The following is an 18,785-nucleotide window of genomic DNA, read 5'->3' as shown; positions in this document are numbered from 1 at the left end:
GGCGGCCAGGGGGGAGGAAGCAGAGCCACTACCCCCAACAGATGTACAGTGAAGAGATTACAGGGTGCGATTAAACACCCTCTCCATCACATCCTCCCCTCCTCAGCCCGGCATTAATGGGCTGTCCCAGGCTGCCTGCCAAGCTCAGGCAGATGTAACAGGCAGCAAATACTTAATCTCCCATATCCGTGCCTGGTTTGGAGCTGTTTCCCAATGCCAAGGCTTCTACAAACACACTGTCCCTCGTGGGGAAGCTGGGAGCTGGGTTGGCTGTACCTGCCTGCGAGGAGTGGGATGGGGGAAGGCAGGAGAACACATGGAATTCTCACCATCCAGAAACGATGCATTTAGCTGAAGTGCTGTTAAAACTAAAACTCAGGTACCCCTACATGAATACAGCAGGGTGCCAGAAAAGGGACCGAGTGCCAGAAAAGTTGGGAAGGATCTTTATTTTGGTGGACTGACCTGCTTTTTGTCTGCTACACTTGGAGTAGATTTCAGGGCTGGGAAGGACTTGCTCCCTCTTTGTGTAGGTTTAGGTGGTGCCTGATATTGCTGTAGCCAGTCTTAGTGCCAAGTGCTGCTCTTCCCATGGAAATAATCTAGACTGGTTGCAAAAAATCAGCTATTCTACTGTGTGTTTAGGTTAATTAATATGGTAATGGCAGAGTATGTTCCATTATCAAGCAAAAAACTGATTCAAAAATACAGGCACCCATTGTGGAAATTGTAGAGTTCAGAATTGTCATCATGTGAGATGTGCAAAACCCTCATCAATCAAGTTGGGGTTGGATTTGACTCAGTAAAAATTAATCAAAGTCACTTTTCTTGGGTGAGGGCTGTGGCCTCAGTTCTGGCACTGGAGCAGTTGCCGTTGTCTGAATCATGGACGCCCTCCCAGTTCTGTGGGAAGGGGTCCCACATGAACTCCTGTAACCACCAACAATGTACCATTGTCTTGGGCAAAGGGAAAAGTTGCATCAGGTTCTGCTAATGACACGTGAATGGTCCATATTCCCCTGCCTGTGTTCTGGAGAGGACGTGGCTCGGTCAGAGGCAGCACCAGGTGACACTCGGGAGTCTGGAAGCCCCAGGAACATCCCCTGCCCGGGGTGCACTGGCACAGGCAGAGCTGCCTGTGGGTTTGCAGCTCCTCGAGGACAACACGGCTTGGGAGGGATCCCAGAAATGTGCACAGCTGTGATGGACCCGCTGTGCTGCACTCACACGGAGAACCGGATACCTCCTATCGTGCCATCCCAGGAATCTGCATGACCGTGCACAGAAATGCCTTTTCCTGAGTGCAGGAGACAACTGTTTGGCAAACAACAGCAGCCTGGGCTCCAGGGAGAACGTTGTTTCCAGTAGCTGCCAGGCTGGAGGCAGTAAGAAGAGGCAAGGGGAATGACTTGGGACGAAGGTCTAAGCGGCGCCATCTGCTTCAGAAGGGCATAGTTTCTAATTCGGCAGCAGAGGAGGCTCCTGGAGTTAAGTAATTGGGAATAGCAGGCTCCTGGCTGGAAAGTGTGCCAACCCTCCTGGCAAAAAGCTGTTAAATCTCTGTTGCTGGCGTGTGAAAGCAGTTCTGTGTAACACGGCTCCAAAGGCTGTTTTTAACCCTTGGTGTACGTAAAAAAAACGCCATAAGGCACTTTTGATCTTGGAATGGCATGTGGCCAGGTGTTGGGAATAAAGGGGGAAGGTGGGTCCTCATCGAGGTATGTGAGCAGCTCCAAGTCTGATCCAATGCTTCCAACAGCCAGATGTGGGCTGCCAAAAATGCACACAAAATGGTGCCTGTTTTAACAGCTTTAGCAGGAAAATACAGGGTGTGATGAATGATTCATGAGGATCAGTAGAACCAAGGTATTTACTGCCCCTTAAAACCAGGGCCTGCCTGCCAAGGGGTGCATTTGCAAGGTGAGTGATCACAAAATCCTCTGCTGAGCTTTTGGGACACCCAGTCATACACTTGGCTCTGCTCTTGCTCCAGCCCTTACCCCGCAGTCTGCAAACATGTCCAGCTCAGCAGCCAGGACGAGGAGCCTTTCATTCTCCAGATGAAAGCACGAGCTGTTGGGCATCTCCCAGCGAGCACAGATACAAACAAGTCCACATTTCACACTCCCCCCTCCTGGGGTGGCTTCCTTGGAAGCTTTGGCCTTCATCCTGTTTGTCTGATTCGCGATCAAAAGAGCGTTGCTGCCTACGTGTGTCTCAAAGCAGTTTCTTCTATCATGTCTCATATAAACGTCCAATTTCTTCATTAAAATAAAATTAAGGCAATGCAATCAAACAAGATCTGTCTCTGCAGTCGTCATCTTTTGCTGATAGTGAGACCAGGGCTGGGCAAAACTCTTTTAGGACCTTCTTTGGTGTGCAGGGGAAGAGGATGCTGCACAGCCATATGGGTTTTCCTGCCAGGGGGAAAGTTGGATCTGAGAGCCTGAGCCCCAGCCATCCTGGAGATGAAACAGTTGGATTGTGAAACATGTATTTTTTTTCAAGTTTGATCTGGATGTTTTTTAATCCTCCTCAAATTAAAGGAAAAATCTCTTGTTTGGCCCAAAACAAAATTATGTTTTCTTTGGCTAGCCAGCCAAAAAATCAGCTCTGTCCCCAGTGTTGGTCCAAGCTCCCATGCCAGTTGTACCTCCACAGCAATCCTGCTCCATGCAGCTTTACCAGTCCTGTATTACAGCCTTGTTGCTTAAGAGTTTGCAAGAACAAGAGAACTCAGTCACTTGTATAGTTCAGCTATTCTGGTTAAATTTGTAAATATTTGTTCATATTTCATCTCTGTTTTATGGATGTTTTTCCATGTTCTGCCTTTTTAAGCTGTTTAATCATGTAAACTGCTTTAACTTTATTTTGTGAGGTTTTACAAAACTTTTTTTATATATGTATATATTTGCTTTTATGCCTGGTGAAGCACAGTTTCTGATGCAGCTGCAAGGTTTCCATCACCTACAGAACTAGAAGCCCTTTATATGAAGGAGGTTCTTGGTCAGGAAACAGATGAACTTGATGTACTTTAGGCACCACATTTTCACCTCTGCAGTCTCCTGTGGGGTATAACCAGTGTCCCAGGAGTTTTAGGTGAACTAGGATTTATGGATTAATTTTGTATCCATTTTCTTGTGCCTTGTCCCTTGGCTCCAATTATTTATGGACTTTTGTCTTCAGCAGAGGACAGACCTGCAGACCTCTGTACTATACTGCCAGCCCCCTCCTCAGCTGAGAACCTTCAGCTTGGTGGGGGAAGAGATGGGAATTCTTCCAGTTCCTGGTGCTGTTAGTGGTGTGCTGGGTCTTTTCTTCCTTTAATGTTTGTTATCTTCCTCAGGAAACATGCCGCAAGTGCCAGGGGCTGTGGAAGGAGCACATGAACCTCACCTGTGAGCAGCTGGCTGAGAAGGATGACATCAAATACAGGACATCCATGTAAGTGAACTCCATAACCAGGGAAAAATGGGGGTGTGGATGAACTGGTAATCAGAGTACACTGGGCAACGGTGTGGAGGGGGTGAGACCCCCCCACTGCCCTTGTGACCCTCCATTTCTGCTGGCTGTCAGTGCCTTCCACCAGAGAGGTCCTGGGGATGTCAGAGCTGAGGGGTCAGACGGCTCCCAGGATGGGATTTCTGTCTGTGAAAGATACTTGGCAACAGATCCAGCTGGTAATTTGAGAATGTGGGAAAGTTGTCACTAGCCCAGCCTGCTCCTCTGGCTGCCCCGGTGTCTCCAGGCTGGCACCTGGTCCTGCTTGGAGGTGAGAAACCCCCATTAGCATTGCTGGGGGGAGAAGGGAGGTGTTGCACAGAGGCAAAGAAGGGGATTGAGTCACAGTAAGTCCTTATTACCCTTTGAAAATCTGGAGTGGAGACCTGCACTGTTTGCTCAGCTGCTGCTTTGTGGGAGAGGATGTGTTTTCTTACAGAAGCTTGTCCCTGTTTCTAACCAGTTTGTAGGAGTTGTTACAGAAGGGAGTCACATTTTGAAATGGGCAGGTGTCAATTCCGAGTGTTTCTGTGAATTCTTTTGCAGTTTAATTTCTCTTGTTGCTACAGTAAATGACAAAATCCTCTGCCTTTAGGAAATAAGAGAAGTTTCATCCATGGAGTTACATGTCTGGTGCAGCCAAGTGGGGCTTGCCCACATTGCCTAATCCTTTCCTCTGATTTAGTGTGTCTGGCCTGAGTTGAGGTTTTGAATGGGATTTGAATGACTGTTGCTTGCTCATCCCTCAGTCCCTAATTCAGAACAAAATCTTTACAGATTCGATAGCACTTCTTTTCTCTGCCACTCCTTTCCCTGTAAGAAAGAGGGGAGAGAGGGAGGAGGAACGAGTTGTCATGTCCCTAATAAGGAAAAAATACAGGTTTCAAAACCTTTAGCAGAATGTTGCTGTGCACAGATGAGTCTACTGTCTGATACAATAAAAACTTCCTTTTGAAGCCCTGCATAAGGAAAGGGAAGCACAGCTGGAGTTCAGGCCAAATTTCCTGCCTTGCTCAAAGTTTCCAAAAAAAAAATCTGCATCGACAGCATCCTGTTGAGTAGAGGAGGGAAGAGCAGCTGCAGCTCAGAGGAAAGTCAGTCTCAAGTTGGGTTTTTTGTCTCTATTCTTAGCACATCTCTAAATGCCCAAGTGCAGGTCATGCTGGGTATAACTGTGTGTGAGCTTTGGGTGACTGCAAGGCAGGGAAGTTCCCACCTCACCACTTCCTACTCCTTTGGTTGTGCTGCTGGAGCAGTTTGTGGGGCTGTGATCCTCAAAAATACCTCCCTGCCATCTCCCAAACGTGTGTTGACTTTGTGGGTCCGCTGAAGTAGCTGGGTGGAGGTGCCTGGCTAAGGATGATCCTTCCCCACTGCCAGGCCAGCACAGAACTGTGCTACCCTCCATGAAAACACACTGTCTTTGCTCTTCTGTCATCAAATTTCACTTCTAGGTTGTGAATTAAAGCGTAACTTGATCTCCAGCGGTTAGGAAATTGGCCCTTAGGATGATAATTTATATTCTTAAGTCTTTTAATTAAATGACCGAGGCTTTCTTCCATTTCTGTGCCAAAATAGTATTGCTGCGAGCTGAGCCTGTACTGGAGCGCGTGTCGCTGCCAGAGTGTCCCTTGGGAACAGGGACTGTGCTTTGTCCTGGATTCCCACTTGTGCTCTGTTTAGAGTGAACCCATCTCTTAAACCTAAAACAGCAATTTTCCAATTTTCTGGAAAATCTTAGGAGAATTTTAGGAGAAGAGGGAAAGCCGAGACTCTGTGGGGAAAGATGCGACTATTTTTCACTTCCTGATTTAAATTTAACAAAAAACCAAATAAATCTGGAGTGTAGCAGCCAGGCTTGGAAAAAAATATATGGTCGTGGCAGCTTGTAGCCAGAGCAACATAAAACTAGCTAGAGGTGACAGCCAAGGGTTTGCTTTTCCTGAACTTTATCTCCCTGGCTGTATTTCTCTGCAGCCAAGTCAAGCATCCACGTGCCCTTTGGCCCTTGAACTTGCCGCTCCAATTCCTCCCAAACCAGAGCCTGGTGCTTTGGCTCTCGTGGTAACCAGGATCAGGGCTGCAGCATGCAGCCAGTGATTGACTTTTTTTTCACTTATTTTGTTCTTGAGTTGTCGTGGGCTGGCTCCAAGTGGAGCTGAGCCCGGACCTCTTTGGAACAGCAATGGAGTGTGGGGATGGTGTAGGAGGAAAGAGGAGGGGGCTAAAGCATGGCTGGGGCAGGGTAACAGTAGTTGTACCACAGGCTGGTGAGTCAAACACCCCTTTGGTAACTCTTCTCCCTCCCCCTGCAGAGAAGAGAAGATGACAGCTGCCCGGATTAGGAAATGCCACAAGTGTGGGACCGGCCTGATTAAGTCCGAGGGCTGCAACCGCATGTCGTGCCGCTGCGGCGCCCAGATGTGCTACCTCTGCCGGGCTGCCATCAACGGCTACGACCACTTCTGCCAGCACCCTCGCTCCCCTGGGGCACCCTGCCAGGACTGTGCCAAGTGCTCCCTCTGGACAGATCCCACAGTAAGTAACAAAGGGGTTTTGTGAATGATTCTCACCCCGGTTTCAATCACTGTTCCGCGCCGGCACATTGAAGTAACGCGCCTTCCACTGGGGAGAACAGCTGGATTTAGGCAGCACAACTTTTTTTTCCTTCCCAAAGGCAGCTAAAAACCACACTGTCCTGCATCAGCACAGGGTCACATCTGACCACAGCTTGGAAGTAGCTTGTGTCGCTTTAGGTAAAACAGCTTCTGTCAGATAAGGACTGGAAGTGCTCTGAGCACTGTTTGGGGGAGCAAGGCTTGTGGAAAGAGCTGGTGGGGAGCTGCTGGCTCCAGGCACAATAGCTGGCATTGGGATTATTGGGACTCATTCCTACTTTTGCAGCTGAGATGGTGTTGGCATGGCTTGGCATCTGGAGGGAAAGGTAATTGTGGTTTTGGTGCCCAGATCATCTGACTGCTGGTTCTGAGTCCCATCACAGAGATGGACCTGTTGGAAAGCTGTCTGGGAGCCTGGAGTTGTAGCTGAGTCCGTTCTCAGGGCTGTTGTGAACAGCTGCAAAGGGAGAGCTGAAGCATGGAGAGAGCTGTGAGGGAAGCTGCAGTAACTTAATACAGCTCATAGCTGTGACAGACATGGGAAAACTTGCTGCAGCATCTCTGTAAATAGAGGTCTTCAATACCAGAAATCTAGAAGGAATGTTGGTAGGAGCAGGAGTTGAATTTCCTGATTTCAGCAAAGCTGTAGAGCAACAATGTGGATCTGCCTTCCCTGGGCTTGTCTGAGCTTCCTTTTTCCCAGTGTTTCTTTGTCTCGGGCTTCTGTAGCTTTCCAGGCTGCTCCCAGCCCCCCTCTCTGCAGGGGATGTGCACAGTCCTGTGTCTGCAGGGAGCCAAGGAAAAGCCACTCTAAATCCTTCCCTTCTACCTGCAGGCTGTTGGGGATCTCCCAGCATGTCTCAACCAGCGTAAACTTCCTAGTCCTCTCCTTGCCTGCTTTTATTCCCTGCATTATCCTGTCAACGTGAGCTGTTAAACCAACACAGACACCTCCTTCCAGGCATCCCTCTAGCGTTTCCAACACCTGGTTACGTGCTTCTGGGATTCCTGTCCCACTGCTCCCCATTTTCCACCAAGATGCAAATCCAGGGTCCCGCAGCGCTGTCATCCGTTGTTCCCGTCAGGCTGCTGATTGTGCTGGGTGATGGCGTTTGTTCAGAGCCAGAGAAAACATGAGGCCCCTCAAAAAGCTCGTACTGTACTTTCAAAAAAATAAATAAATAAGCAGCACAAAGAGGCCACTGTCACCAGACCCTTTCCAGCTCTCTAATTAACCAATGTTGTGGCAAAGAAAAATTTCCCGCTGTCAGCACAGAGCTGGCACTGCCTGCCCTTGTATTTTTTTATTATTTTTTGGATGACAGAGCGCTGGTGGGCTGGGGAGGTGAAGTTGGGTGACTGTCCTTGCTGCAGTGCAAAGAGTAACGTGAAACTCAACTGCTGGCTTGAAGCTGAAATGGTGGTGGGTACCTGTGTGTGTTTTCCTCCTTCATAAGGGGCTTAGTGACACCATCCCAGCCCCTTCTGGGTGGTCTGTGCTCTCATATGGGACATGAAAACAGGAGTTATTCTGGTAGGTGTGAAGAGGGGAAAGGAATTGGAGGATTTGAAAGAACAGAAGACCATTGCATCAGCAGTGTCCTGTCCATTGTCAAGGATGATGTCCACCCAAGGATCCACCTGTGAAGGATCTGGTTTGGGTCTCGCTCCCTATTATTTACAGCAAAATTCAGGTTTCTTTAAAATGGGGAACCCTTGTTTTTTTCTAAATGTTTAATGTTTTCCGAGCCTGAAATGATTCTTGTGAAAGTATAAGTAAAACCTATTCATTAGCTTGGGTTAAAAACAAATTAAAGACAGTCCTCTAGGAACGGCAGCATCTCTTAGTCTTTGTCTCAAGTGATCTTGAGAGAGTAAAGCAGAGGCTTCAACATTTCCCATAATTAAAGGTTAGTTAAAATCTTGTCCCTATGCTGTAATCAGGCTGGAGTCTGATTGAAGAGTATCACTGCAATATTTGCTGGCTCTGGGACAAGCTGCAGTCGGGCTGTGGGCAGCAGGAATTGTTTAATCCCTGCATTTCTTCTGGAGCTAATTGGTGCCCTGTGCCCCTGTAGGAGGTGAACATGTTCCAGGAGCTCTTCCCAGGAAGCTGCTTGGCCAAAACTCCTCGTGTGCCTCTCCTGCAGCCCATGTGGGCTCTGGCTCGGCTTGCTGGGAAGGGGCTGATGCAATATTGCCAGAGACAAAGCTCAGGAAGGAGCAGTGGGAATAAAGCTGTTAGAAAGCATCCAAAGGAGAGCTATGAAGATGGGGAAAGGTCTAGAGGGGCCATACAAGGAGCAGGTGAGGTCACTTGGTCTGTTCAGTTGGAGGTTAGACCTCATCAGGGTCTGCAGCTTCTTCATGAGGGGCAGCAGAGGGGCAGCTCTGATTTCTGATCTCTGCCCTCTGGTGACCAAGGGAACAGCATGAACCTGTGTCAGGGGAGGGTTAAGTTGGATATTAGGCAAAGGTTCTTCCCCCAGAGGGTGCGTGGGCACTGAACAGGCTCCCCAGGACAGTGGGCACGGCCCCAAGGCTGCCAGAGCTCAAGGAGCATTTGGACAATGCTCTCAGGGACAGGATGGGATTGTTGGGGTGACCTGGGCAGGGCCAGGAGGTGGACTGGATGATCCTTCTGGATCCCTTCCAGCTCAGGATAGTCTGTGATTCTATAAATTGGCTCTGGGACACAGGGGCTGTGTTTGCCCTGATTTCTAAATATCTGTGGCAAACCTGAGCTTGCTGTGTGCATTTTATCCAGCTTTTACAAATCCCGTGATGCAATTTGACTAATGCATTCTGGCTGTTTTGGTAAACCAGGTTCTGCTCTCAAACGTATAATTTTGGATTTAATACTCATCTCTGGGCTATCAGTAATGTTGCACAGAGGCTTTTTTTGGGCTTCAAAGTTTAAGATGTTTTTGGTAAACTCTTCAAACCCTCCCAAAGGCCCATTGCTAAAGTTCAAAGCAAAAGACTAATCATCATGAGGTGTTTGCAATTATCCCTCCTTCTGGTGTCATAAAAAGATGATGCTGAGCGAACACTGTGCAAAACTTCAAATGCATTAAGGAAATGCATGAAGTGCACGACGCTGCCTTCAGGATTTGGAAGGGGGGGAGGGAAGCTCCCCTAAATTTAGGATGTGGGGTTTGTGGTAGATTTTTGTGGTGTGTTTTTTTTTTTTTTTTTTTAACTGCTATAAAATGCCTCGATCACAAGCATATGGTTAATCCAGGGAATTCGCAGAAGGCCATCCATGTGGAATGCCTGTTGCTAAAATAACTCTGCATTTCTTGAACGCCAGCGTGTGCTTCGGCCCCATCCCGGCCCCCCTTTTCCTGCAGCACTGCGGATGCCCTGTTCCAGTTACAACACAGCCTGCTTTTATCCCTGCTTCCTGCTGCATGGAGGAACACGCCGGAGACAGCCGATGCCTGTTCTTGCTCAGGCTCTCCGCAGCTGATCTGGGAATGATTTGAAACAAAACCCCTCAGTCCTTTGGAAGCCTCTGTCGCGAAAAATCATTTCAAGTTTATTAGTAACGGCTGCGGCCACACGTACGGGGAAACAGAAAGCAGTAAAAGGGGGCAGAAAGGGGGAGGCAGCGGTGGTGGAGCACTTTCTAAAGTAGGGGAGGGGTTGCACAGCCCAGAAATAGTCACCAGGTCTCTTGTTTTCCCTCCTTTCAGGAGGCGGCAGCCGCTTTCCTGTGACACTTAATAATTAAAGATAACGAGAAGCACAGGAGATAAAAACAGAGCTTTCAAAAGCTCCCTGGCTGGCACTTTTGTTCTGGGCAGAGGAGGTTTTATTTGGGGGGAGGTTGTCTCTGTGTGACTTGCCGAGCTTTTTATCTCCTTTGCTGCTGTATTTTCTCATTCCCAAGGGCAGCTTGTTTCTCCTTGGGCTCTTTCTGCTTGTGGTAGGACCCTGTTTGGTTGCTGGATGAGGCTCCCCTGCACCAGCATTGTTGTAACAGGCCTCCCTGCCATGAAAAAGTGTCTCTCTTAGCAACCCAGCCCGGCTCCTCAGCTAATCCATCCACAGACCGAGCCATCCATCCGTTCTGCTGTGATTGGCTCCATGCTCCTGCATTCCCTGGATTCAATGGGAGAGGGCTGAAAGGAGAAGCCTCCTCCACACCACTGAGATCCTTTCCCAGGTGGGGGATCCAAGGGCAGGCTCCCACACTGACCAGGGATGAGTGTTTATTTTTTTTGGCTCTGGGACTGGGGATGGCTCCTGCACGGAACATCCTGACGGTGAGTCTGGGGCAAAGCTCAGTCCTGTTTTGCCTCTTGAAAACACAGCTGCTGTTAAATAAGCACTTTTGTTTTCTGCAGTGTTTGCAGATAAAGAGGGTGAATACATCTCAGAGATCCTTTGCATTTTCCTCTTGGCCACCTCCCTTCTCCCGTGATGCAGCGGAGCGTGGAGAAGGGCTGTGCTGAGCATTGCCTGCATTTCTGCTCTCATAGGAGAGCCAGGTTACATCCTTGCTCCAAAAACACATGGGCTGGCCAGTGCTGAGACTCCCTCAGGGTGTGGGGGTTGCTTTTTTCTTTCTCTTCTTTCTTTCCTTTTTTTTTTTCTTTTCTTGCTGTAGGCAAAGCAGCTGACAGGAAGATGACTGGTAGCTTGACAAGATGAATCCCCTCAGTCCACACAGCCTGTGAACAGGCTATTAAAATTATAATCTAATCCTTTATTAAGGGGCATGAACCTGCTCAGGAAAACGGACACAAGGAGCTTTTGAAATCTGCAGCCTCCACCTCATGTGATGTTAAATGGTTTCTCACCACAAAACCAGCCATAAGTGTGCTAATGAAATCTTAATTTTTGGTGTGGGTGCTTCACCCTTCGATGAATCTGTCATCTCTCTAATTACTGTGGAATCAAAAAACAACCTTTGCTTCCAAAGAATTAGAGGTATTTTGCAAAATTCACTAAAATAACACTGAGACTTTTTTTTTTTAAATTCTAACCTGCACAATATGTATTAAGCAGAACTTGTGGCATCAGCTTTCTTTCAGGAACACCCTAAAATTATCTTGCTGTTTACATATCATCAGTTCTTTTGTTCCATCAGGGATGTGGCTCTTTCCTAAATACTGCAGTTATTGAACTGTACTGTGTATTCATCACTTGCCAAATTTAATGTCAGCCTCTTAAGTAGGAAGGTGCATCTTGTGCAGTGTATTTCTGTTCTTTTGATATTAATGGATACCAGTTTTTCAGAAATACTGATGCAAAAAAAAAAAAAGAATTCCAGGCCAAGGCTTGGTATGTGGGATTAAGCGTAAGCACTTCTTAACCTTCCAATGGGACAATACACTTTTATCAGCAGAGAAGCAACAGAGCTGATAAGTTCTGTTCTTGGGGCACGTGGTTTGTTGTGCCTCTGCTGCAATTTGCAGAATTAGTCAGGAACTCATCATCCTGATCCAGGTCTGTTCCTGGCAGGTTTTTTGCACCCAGGGTGTGCTGTGAGCTGAAACCCAAGAGGGGTTAAGTGAGGACCTCTGGCTGCTGCATTTGTGGGGGTGTGTTTTATGTTGTCCTTGGGAGTTAGGAGTGGGTTTGGAGGCCTGGCAGATGGGGTTTGCTGTTCCCTGTTTCCCGTGGCGCTCTGGGAGCCGCAGTAATTGAAGCAGCATCACCCTGGTGAGGGTGCAGGTGGCTCCAGCCCTGGGGCAGATGGATGTGTCCAGCCCCATTAGGAAGGAGGTCAGCTGCAGTTTAAACTGGGAGGGTCGAACAGCCTTTGCTGCAGGAGGATGTGCAGAGTTGTGCTCTTGGTGTGTCTGATTCTCCAGGTTTGTGTGGGGCTGACTGGAACTGCAGCGTCACGGGTGGTGGTGTCCCTGGAAAGCACCATTTCAGAGGGTTAATTGTAGATTTTTGTTGGAAGGGACCTTAAAAATCATCTCCACCCCTCTGCCATGGGCAGGGACACCTTCCACTAGCCCAGGTTGCTCCAAGAGCCATCCAACCTGGCCTTGAACACTTCAGGAATGGGGCAGCCACAGCTTCTCTGGGCAACCTGTGCCAGAGCTCCACCACCCTCATGGGAAAGAATTTCTTCCATAATCACAGACTTAGACTAAAGTAAAAGCTTTTTATTTGAAGTTAAAAGACACTTCTGCACATTTTTAGGCTTTAAGGTGAGGTTTGTACCTTTGTGTGAGGAGAGGAGATAGGGTCATCTTGCTCAGCTGAGCTTAAAATATATTTCCTGTCTTATAACTAAAAAAACAAAAACACCTTCAAGTACATCTTTTTCAGTAAGTAGCAATAAAATGTGAGTGGTGATTATCTCCATTTTCAACAGCATTGCAAAAAGATAGTCTGAGAATTAAAAAATATGAAGTCTTAAAGCTTTGGGGCAACACTTTGAGAGCACTTCTGGGGCAGCAAAGGAGCAGGGGATGTTTGGTTGCCTGTGGAACGTACCCAGGTGGTTTTCCAGCCAGGGAACATCACAATCTGATACAAGGGGGGTAGTTAGACATTCCCTATAGGCTCAGAAGAGCCATTCTTCAGCAGTTTTTATGGAGATAGATAGGCTGTAATTAACAGTCCATGGAAGCAGCCTGCTTGGAAAAGAAAAAAGGCATGTCCTGGAAAGTCTTAATTTTAACCATTGACTCACAGGATAATAAAAGGGAGGGAAGTATTGAGTTTTTTGCTTTCTGCACATTAAGATAACTGCAGTCTCCTAGGGAAACCTTATCTGGTGGTGGAGGAGGGGACTTTTCCCCAAGCTTCCCAGGCATTGCTGCTGGACACGTGCAGGACTGTGAGATGAGAACTGGGAAGCTTAAAATAATATCAAAATAGCTGCACACATGAAGCATATTTTGAATTTAGTTCCAGAGCATTCTTCAAAATACACGATATTTTCCATGTTGAGAGCGTTCAGGAGGAAGTTTGTGTGCTTTGGCAGTACTGAAATGAGGATGAATCAAACAGAGCAGAACCTTGTGCCTTGTGGGGTTCTTGGGTACCCTCCTGCTCCCCTTGCAGGAGAGCAAACCAAATGCTCCTTTGGGTGCAGGAGCACAAAGTGCCTGATGTTATGTGTCACCCAACAGCTCCTGTTCTCGACCTTCCTTCCCTAATAACCAGCAAGCACCAAGGATCAGACACGTTCCAGGAGGTTTGGCTGCTCTCTCTGAAAGCACCAGGTAGGGTTTCACTCTGAGGGACACGGAGCAGCAGCAGCTCAGCCCTGCAGGGACCGGCAGGACTTCGCTGCCATCGCTGCACATATGGCAGTGCCTGGCACTGGGAGGGAGTTCTGTCCTCGGAGCTGTGGGCTCTGTGACCCTGAGAGCTGTTTTTTGTGTGGTGCAGTGCAGAATCTCACCCGTGGCCTCACCGCGCCGTTTGATCTCGCTGATGCTCCTTTGCGTCGAGAGAACAGAGGCTGATGAGAGGCAGAAGGACAATTTCAATTTCTGTCTTGTCCTTGTGTTCTCAGCAGCAGCTCTGAATATTCTTGCTGTAACCTCCAGACAGACATTAAAGAAACATATTGCGATTTATGCCCTTCTAAGAGTTACAGATAAGATCTAAATGGCACCATTTAGCTACTACAGCCAGGATTTAAGTTGTGTTAATTCCAGCTGTTGGGCCAAAAACTCTACAAGTGCTAGTATAATGTAAATATTTAATAGACTATTGCCATTTAAAAGATTAACAGCTCTTCAGAGGGGTGAAACTGGGTTGCAGTTCTCTGGTTTCCATCAAGTCAATGAATTTTAGTGCTGATCTCCTTGGAAAGCTGATCCAAGCCTCTTGGTCATACTCCATAGAGTGCAGGTTATTTGTGCTGCAGTTCCCCCATCACAGCCTTGCTTTTGGCTAGACCTGGGCCAGCCCCAAACGAGGGCAATTCAGCCAAATTCACCCTTTTCTGTTTTCCCTGTGCCGAAAAGAAAAGCAGCATTGAGAGAACAGAAGGCTGCTGCAGGAGGAATTATCCCACTGACTTTGGGTATTCCTCTGATTTCCAGGAAGACGATGAGAAGATAATCCAGGAGATTCAGAAGGAGGCTGAAGAGGAGCAAAGGAAGAAGAATGGAGGTAAGTCCCAGTCTGTAGCTGTACTTTGGGATCAGACTGAGGGTAATGGGACAGCATAGGGTTCCCAGCTGCTGACAAGTCTCTGTATCTTCACTGGCTTCTGTTCCTCCCAGGAACCCATGTAGCTTTAAAGTGCTGTTGCCTGCAGACTTTTGCTGGGACTGTGGACAGGCACAAGGCTTGTGTCCAGCTCTCATGTGGCACCAGGTGTCGTGGGTGCACAGACCTGTCCCCTCTCCCACATCCTGGGAGAAGGGGATGTTCCGTCTTTGTGGGGTGGTATTGATAAAGCAGCCAACCTGGAAAGCTCGTGCTGTGCTCTGTGGCACCTGGAGCAAGGGAAGGGGAAGCAGTGATGCTGTGGGGAGAAACAGGCTCTGGAATGTGCTGGGGATGGAAGAGACCGATGGCAAATGTCAGACCTTGGAGCCTGGGGAGTTCTGTTTGTGGGGTGACTGGTTCTTTGCTCTCCTCCCTCTGCAGAGAACAGCTTCAAGCGGATCGGCCCTCCCGTGGAAAAGCCCGTGGAGAAGATCCAGAGGATTGAAGTAATCCCTAGACCTGTCCCTCAGAACTTCCATCAACCCCGGATGCCCCCGTACCCCTTCGTGCACCCGCCCTTCCCGCTGCCTCCCGTCCGGCCCATGTACAACAACATCCCCCTCAACATCGGCCCCATCCCCGCTCCCTACGTGCCCCCACTGCCCAACATGAGGGTGAACTTTGACTTTCCCCAGATCAACGTGCAGCTGGAGCCCAACTTGCCTATGCACTTTGGCCCTCAGCCCCGGCACCGGTTCTGACCTGGAGAGTCACTGCAGGGCAAAGCCACCCCGACACATCACCCTCTTCCCCCTCCAGCCCCTCTGGGTTTAGCCAGCAGCCAGGGGACTCACTGTCCCTGCACTGCACCTTCTCTAGGGCTTCTCCAAACCTTTGCAATCCAGCATTTGCAGCCCTGCTGCAACAGGGCTTGGTGCTGCATTTCCAAGGGGTGGAATTCCACCCTGTGTTGGGCATCCAGATGTTTTGTTTTGACAAAGCCTGTTCAGGCAGCTGGTGGGAGGGAAGGTGAGACTTTGTGGAGCACAAGGATACAGCCGTTCCTCGGGGACTTTCCAAAAATCCCTCCTTCCTGCTGGCCAGAGCAGCTGCTGCACAGTCATGTGAGTCTTGGGAGAAGGGTGGAGAGACTTGGCATCTGAGTAAGACTTTCAGGAACAAGGTAACAGGAGGTGGCTGCCCCATCCTTCTGCCTGCAGAGGGGCACAAGGGTGGGATTCCCATGTTCTCCAGCATCCCTGGACCCTGCTGGCACCTCCCAGCAGAAATAAACCATTCAAAACCAAGTCAGTCTAGCATTTTTAGCACTCCTCACTCTGCAAGTGGAGTGAGGGGCTGCAGCAGCCATCCCATTGCTGAGATCTGTGGGAAGCCCAGAGCCATGTTCTGTTTGGGAGGTGTTAGTAAGTGGCAGATTTGGGCACCCAAATCCTTGGCTGAACTGAACTTTCCCCCTTTGAAGGGCTCAGTCTTTTCCCCCAGAGGTGGGTGCTTCCAAAATGTTGCCTTTGCTTTGCTGTTCTCCTCTGGCATCCCAAACCTCCTCCAGCTTCTGGCTGCAGTGCTCAGGCAGAAGCTGGAACCACCTGGAGCTGAAACTGTGCCCTTTATTACAAAAACTGCCTGGGAAACACCCGGATAGATGTGTAGGCAGTGCTCTGTGCTGTAGCAGGAAAAGTGGGAATGACTCCCATAGCTGTGCATGCAGACAGGGTGGGCCGGGAGCCCCTGTGCCTGAACCCCCACAACCCAACAGGCAACTGTAGCCTCATGCTGCAGGAAGCTGGCTGCTTCCATGGCACTAAATAACTTCTGAAAATGCGTATGTCAGCTTAACTGGCTTTGGAAAAGCGTGTTAAAAGTTAAACCTGTGTATTGCGGGGCTTGGGAAGTGAGGGAAGAGCAAAACTTCCTTGTGAGAAGCGGCGGGTGCAGTGCTGGGCTGTGGGAGGAGGGTGGCACAAAGCCTTTTCCCCACAGCCTTTGGCTGTGCTCTCTGGTACAGGCCCCTTCTAGAAAAGAAAAGGTTTGGAGTGGAAAAAAACCCTCTCTTCTCGGGCTGCTTTTAGCAGCCCAGTTGTGCTGTTGTTCTCCAGATGGTTTGTTCTGGGCTTCATCCTGTTCTGTCCTGCTGGGAACCCTCTGGGTGCATTTCTCCTCCTGTTATTCTCCCCTGTATTTGAGCATCCAGGTGTTTTGTGGGTTTAATTGGTTTTTTTTTCAGGTAAAACTCCCTGTCTCCACCTCACAGCTCCTGCCAACCCCCCACGTGCTGCTCTCCGCAACCCCGGCCCCCGTTGGGTGTGCAGGGAGTGCTGGGCACAGGGTGTCGGTGGGATGCTCCTGGACAGGAGCCTGGGACAGCATCTGGGGACTGTTGTCCCCAGGAAGGTCACCCAGAGGGGACTTCCATGGCTTTTGGAGCTCAGACATGAATTTTTCCCGTTGCCTGTGGGTCGAACATACCCTGTGGCTGCTCCGCTCAGCTCGTCCATGCCCTGGTCTCTCTGGCATTAATAACCAACTGCTATTCCCTTGCTGTTGGAATTTTTCTCTTTTTAAATTAATTTATTTCTGGGGGCTGCAGGAGCTTTGTGACTTGCTGCTCAGCTGGGTTTTAGCCAGGTTTAAATGCTGCCTTGCACCGAGTGATTCCTGTGGCAGCCAGGAGCAGGGTGTCCTGCTGGATTTGGGGAGGGAGGGATGTGTCACAGCAGCAGCAGGGGCTAAGAAAAGAGAGACAGATCAGAAGAAGCAGGGGGGGCTTCCCTTGTTGAAAAACAATCCTGTTTTTTTAATAGGTGAGATTCTTTGGGCTCAAGAACTGAATTGGGTGAGCCCTCCGGGCTCCCTGAGGCGTTGGCCCTTCCCCAGAGGAGTGGAGGGGGGGCAGCAGCTGGAGCACAGCTCAGCTGCTGAACCAGTCGCCCAGACTATGAAGGAAATATGATGGTGATCCAGCAAAAACTGGTGCTCCAGTCCCACCTTTTAGTGTGTGTCTAGAGGTGTGTGGGCATGGAGAACTGAGCCTTGGCAGAGGGAAGTGCAGAGGTGGAGCAGGAGGGATGGAGAAGCAGAGGTTGGTGACTGACCCATCAGGGTCATTGCTGCCCTGGTTATGGTCCTAGAGGAGCCTGGAGGATGTAGGGGAAGAGAGGACTGCGATTCCCGTGTCCCCTTCCAAAACCAAGAGCTTATTTGGGTCCAAGAGAAGATCAGTTGATGCCTGGTCTGTGATGTGCACCGTGCCTGGCTCTGGGCTCCCAGCACTGCTCCTCTCCCCAAGGAAACACCCCTGGCACCAAAAAAATTTTCAGCCAAAGCTCATGGCTGCTCCTCCCCTCTAACATGAGAGACCTTGAGTTGTGGTTTCTGAATCTCTGTTGATTTATTAAAAAGAAAAAAGCCCCAAAACTTACTGCACAACCACCAGATCCAGCTGTGACCTGGTCTCTAACTCCTCCATCCCCTCTTCCCTCCTGCACCACAGTCATTGGAACCACTTGTTTAAAGATTTTAAAGGTCAAAAGGCATCGGGAAGTTGCTGTGCCCAGGCTGATCCCATAACAGGTACTTCTTATGGCTAATTGCAGTGTCCCATTTACTTGCCTTAAAGGTGGAGAGAGAAACTTAGTATTTGCACTTAGCAAAATGTTGTATTAAAAGAAAAAAAACCTGTAAAGATGTGCATGTTCTGCAACTTTGTATAACAATAGCTGAAAATAAATAGGTGGTTTATTTAAAAAAAAAAGGAAAAAAAAAAACCAAAAATATTTTTCTTTACATTCTGGTAGTAAACAGTTCTAATATTCTGTGTGTAAAAAGTTCCTGTATTATATTGTAATTTGAATTTTTGTAAATAAATTTGTGCACTCTGGCTTTTACCTCTGTGCTTTTGAAACAGCCAAAACATCATCCTCCCATCCTGCCTGTGCTAGCCTGGTGCTGGGATAATGCCAGGGCGTGGGGCCAGATCCCAGCCTGTGCCAGTGAAAGCTCCACAGGTCGCAAGGCAAAACCCATTTGACCCTCCTGGAACAGCTTAATATGTTCCACATGCTCCCAAGATAAAACTGGATGGGGTAGAAAATGGTTTCCAGTCTCTCCTGTAAATGGAAACCAGGATGGGTAGGAAGGCTGGGAGGGGTTCCCCTCTTGCAGGAGTGTTGGTAAATGTTGGTAAATGCAGAATCCAGCCTTAAGGGGAAAAAAAGAAATGTGTGTTGGCAGCCTGGGGAGAGGGGAAGGATGAGGGTCCTTCCTGCAGCTCCAGAGTCCCTTCCCTGTGCAGGCACCCACTGCCAGAGCTGGCAAAGCTGCCTCCTCCCCAGGCCGGGTGTCGCAGTTGGTGTCACGGTGCCACAGTTGGTGCCACAGCCATGCACACACGGGTGTCAGTGAGGGCAATTGAAGCTGCTCAGCGTTTCCTGCTCTGCCCTGATTTCTCCCTGTTTATAGTCAGGAATGAACATCCTTCCTTCCTTTGGCCCTTGCAGTGCTCAAACC

The 18,785-nt window shown here is 49.0% G+C and overlaps 1 protein-coding gene across 10 annotated transcripts in view; it reads left to right on the top strand.

Annotated features, from left to right (window-relative positions):
- The window catches only part of RNF216 (ring finger protein 216), a 77,917-nt gene extending 59,754 nt beyond the window's left edge, over positions 1 to 18,163 (top strand). For all 10 annotated transcript variants that reach the window (XM_027656376.1, XM_027656367.1, XM_027656371.1 and 7 more), the window contains 4 exons: positions 3,347 to 3,444; positions 5,817 to 6,039; positions 14,147 to 14,216; positions 14,700 to 18,163. In XM_027656376.1, the coding sequence (XP_027512177.1) occupies positions 3,347 to 3,444; positions 5,817 to 6,039; positions 14,147 to 14,216; positions 14,700 to 15,019 (711 nt within the window). In that variant the 3' untranslated portion in view covers positions 15,020 to 18,163. The remainder of the gene's footprint in view (positions 1 to 3,346; positions 3,445 to 5,816; positions 6,040 to 14,146; positions 14,217 to 14,699) is intronic.
- Positions 18,164 to 18,785: the final 622 nt, after the last annotated feature.

The sequence above is a fragment of the Corapipo altera genome, unplaced genomic scaffold (assembly GCF_003945725.1).
Source record: "Corapipo altera isolate COAL_440 unplaced genomic scaffold, ASM394572v1 104, whole genome shotgun sequence".
Classification (NCBI taxonomy): domain Eukaryota; kingdom Metazoa; phylum Chordata; class Aves; order Passeriformes; family Pipridae; genus Corapipo; species Corapipo altera.
The sequence above is the reverse complement of the archived record's forward strand: the minus strand, read 5'-3'. Positions and strand labels throughout refer to the sequence as shown.